Here is a 2,871-nt window from a genome sequence, read left to right as displayed (position 1 = left end):
ATGGTAAACATTCGATTTTTTCATCTTAAAAATAAATATAATTATAGTAAAAATTAATTATCAAAAAATTATCGAAATCCCTAGGGCAGAAATAATTAGACTCGGTCTCGTTAAAAGGAAATTTGAAATTACTTGTGTTATTGTTGTTTTATCACAGAATGTACGAACGGTACCTACGGTTTTGCATGCGGTGGAAAATGTGAATGTCCTCCAAAAGAATGTCATTTTGAAAGAGGTTGTCTCAACAAAACAGGTACTCGAAATTTATTTTGCATTTAAAAGAACTCTTCAAAAAAAATTATAATAATAATAAATAAATAAACAAGCACAAAACAAACCAAACCAGACCTTCACTTTTTTTCTTAAAGCAGGGAAAGTGACAATCAACTCAATGACATCGACAATGAAATGGAGCACAGTTGCATGGACAGTGAGTGATACCTCTACTAGAACTCAAGTACAATCGGAAGGTGGCGTATTGGTCCCTATTGTGATAGCTGTCGTGTCTGTCACTTCCGTAGTCATCGGATTGTTGATAATCTACTGTTTCTGTCTCAAAAAACGGAAAAGGTGATTACTGATATATTTTTTGTTTATTTTTGTTAAGAAGAGAATATAGATTTAATATCATGCCAGTTTAAATCTTCCTTTTTTTAAGAAATAGAGAAGAAGAATGTCATGCAAGTGGACAGCATTTTATTTCACAAGAAAGAAGCTATACTGGTAATCTTGTTGTATGCTCTTAAAGATAATAAAAGGCATATGTACCACTCACTCTAGACATTTTTCTCTCAATTCAATTTATATACTAATAAAACATTGAATGTAGATATCAGATCAAAATATATTGAATATTTAAACTTAATAGTAAATGGGATTTGAAATAAAACTAACGAATCATAATCTTGTTATTGAAATTGATTCCTTTTTATTTGCTCTTTTTTTTCCTACATCACTTAAAGTTCAAAGCATAGAAGTAATAGTTTTGAGCTGAAAAAAGATTTTTTTTTCCTTGATTTTTTCCTTGATTTTGTTATGTAAAATTTTTTGACCTACCTTTTTTTAAAGCTTAACACGTGGGCACAATTTGAAATACAACCAGGTATTCTTCAATTACATAAGGAAATTCGAATGTTTGTTTGTATGTTGTTAAACTACTTCTCTATTTTTTTCTCATGTATAGTTTTGCCTAAGAGTACTCTTATTGAAAATATTTTAAAGAAACAGCAGTTACAAATATTCATTTTGTAACTTTCTGTTAATAAGAAAAGGATTTTGATCATTTGATGCTTATTCTAAATTAATGCTTATATAGAAGGATATGGAGATAACGAAAAGTATTCAATATCAAAGTCCATAAAACAATACAAAATAGTCCAAAACATCAGAGGTGGGATCAGGTGCCATGAAGGAGTGTTTATACATGTTAATGCGTTTATAAAATGAAAATATCTTTAAGTAAATATATAGATACTTTTCATAAATGAATTAGAACTGAACGAGAAAATCCTCGAGGAGAGACTGTCCAACAGGATAGCTACATGTTCTGTGATTAAAATAAAATGAAAATAATAAATGGTTATCTTATATTGCAAGAACCGTAAATGGTGTATAAAGGTTACACATTACATTAAAAAAACTCATGATCACACGGGTCTCAGTTCATTTATTTTTCTGTTGCAGTTAGTGAAGAAAATGTGCAGAGCGTTGTTGAAGAGTCTTTCAAACCTTCCGAATGCCTGTATTTCGGCGAGACAAAGTGCTTACAAACATGCTCACTACAGACTGTAACTTCGAATAAGGATAATGAGTTGAGTCAGGAAAAACACGAGTATGATACACAAGAGGGCAGTGAGGGACATTATAATACATTGCTTCTTAGAACTGGCCTGTGCAATCAAACTAATAATAGATGTATAGAGGAAGCTGGTACGTATAGTCATATAAAAGCTCTAGAAGGACCGACGGACGTGTTATTGATGGAACAGTACGATCATGTTAACGTTGTTTTTAATACATAAAAGACTACATATATTTAAATTTATATATATATATATATATATATATATATATATATATATATATATATATATATATCATATATTGTATATGTTCATAAAGTTATTTTAATAAAATGTTCAAAGAAGGCTTTATATAAAGTGACAGCAAATGACTTTGTATCGTTAGGAAGTATTTCATAGTTTGTTTGTTTGTTTGTTTTTTTGCCTTTTCCCCAAAAATATGTGGTTACATAAGAGATATTTGTCTTTCGTCACTTTATTTAAGTTTTTTTTTTGTTTCCCATAGTTTTCTTTATCATTGAAAAATTCTCGATTGGGATAAACTACATACAATAAATCAGTCATGAGAAAAATGACCAATGATAAAAAATAAATTAAAAATTGATTGACTGTCAATTGTCATGAATGATTTCACTGTGAAAATACTCATATCCATGCATGTTTATGTACTTTTGTATGAAAAAATAGTAATAAGATGATAAATGAATGAGCTAGAGGAAATTCGAAAGGAAAGTGTAAGAGTCTCAGAACAGACGTAAGGAAGACCTGTAATATATATATATAATATATATATATATATATATATATATATATTTATATATATATATATATATATATATATCATATATATATATTTTTTTCATATTTATATATATAGCTTGTAAACATGGGAATCAAGACGGATCAGAGGTTGGATCGTGTGTGTTGGATGAGTACGGTAAGCATAAAATGTCAACCGGGCATGTACGCCGTTGATTCCATGTCATGATAGGACAAACGGAAAGATCCAAAACAATTCAGAGTATAAATAATGACTTTACAATTAGAAAAAACAATATCAGTCAACATT

At 29.0% G+C, this 2,871-nt stretch overlaps 1 protein-coding gene across 1 annotated transcript; it reads left to right on the top strand.

Annotated features, from left to right (window-relative positions):
• Positions 1-163: 163 nt before the first annotated feature.
• LOC134237659 (uncharacterized) lies at positions 164-2,046 on the top strand. Its single transcript, XM_062719793.1, has 4 exons — positions 164-253; positions 372-570; positions 659-723; positions 1,684-2,046. The coding sequence occupies exons 2-4, from the start codon at positions 392-394 to the stop codon at positions 2,019-2,021; spliced, it is 582 nt and encodes a 193-aa protein (XP_062575777.1). The 5' UTR covers positions 164-253; positions 372-391; the 3' UTR covers positions 2,022-2,046.
• Positions 2,047-2,871: the final 825 nt, after the last annotated feature.

This window comes from Saccostrea cucullata, unplaced genomic scaffold, assembly GCF_032062105.1.
Source record: "Saccostrea cucullata isolate Sc308-1 unplaced genomic scaffold, CSIRO_AGI_Scuc_v1 ctg3175, whole genome shotgun sequence".
Lineage (NCBI taxonomy): Eukaryota > Metazoa > Mollusca > Bivalvia > Ostreida > Ostreidae > Saccostrea > Saccostrea cuccullata.
The sequence above is the reverse complement of the archived record's forward strand: the minus strand, read 5'-3'. Positions and strand labels throughout refer to the sequence as shown.

Coding starts and splice junctions, on each gene's coding strand:
- LOC134237659 (XM_062719793.1), top strand. CDS start 392: ATGACATCGACAATGAAATGGAGCACAGTTGCATGGACAGTGAGTGAT. Junction 571..658: donor TGTCTCAAAAAACGGAAAAG/GTGATTACTGAT, acceptor CCTTTTTTTAAG/AAATAGAGAAGAAGAATGTC. Junction 724..1,683: donor ACAAGAAAGAAGCTATACTG/GTAATCTTGTTG, acceptor TTTCTGTTGCAG/TTAGTGAAGAAAATGTGCAG.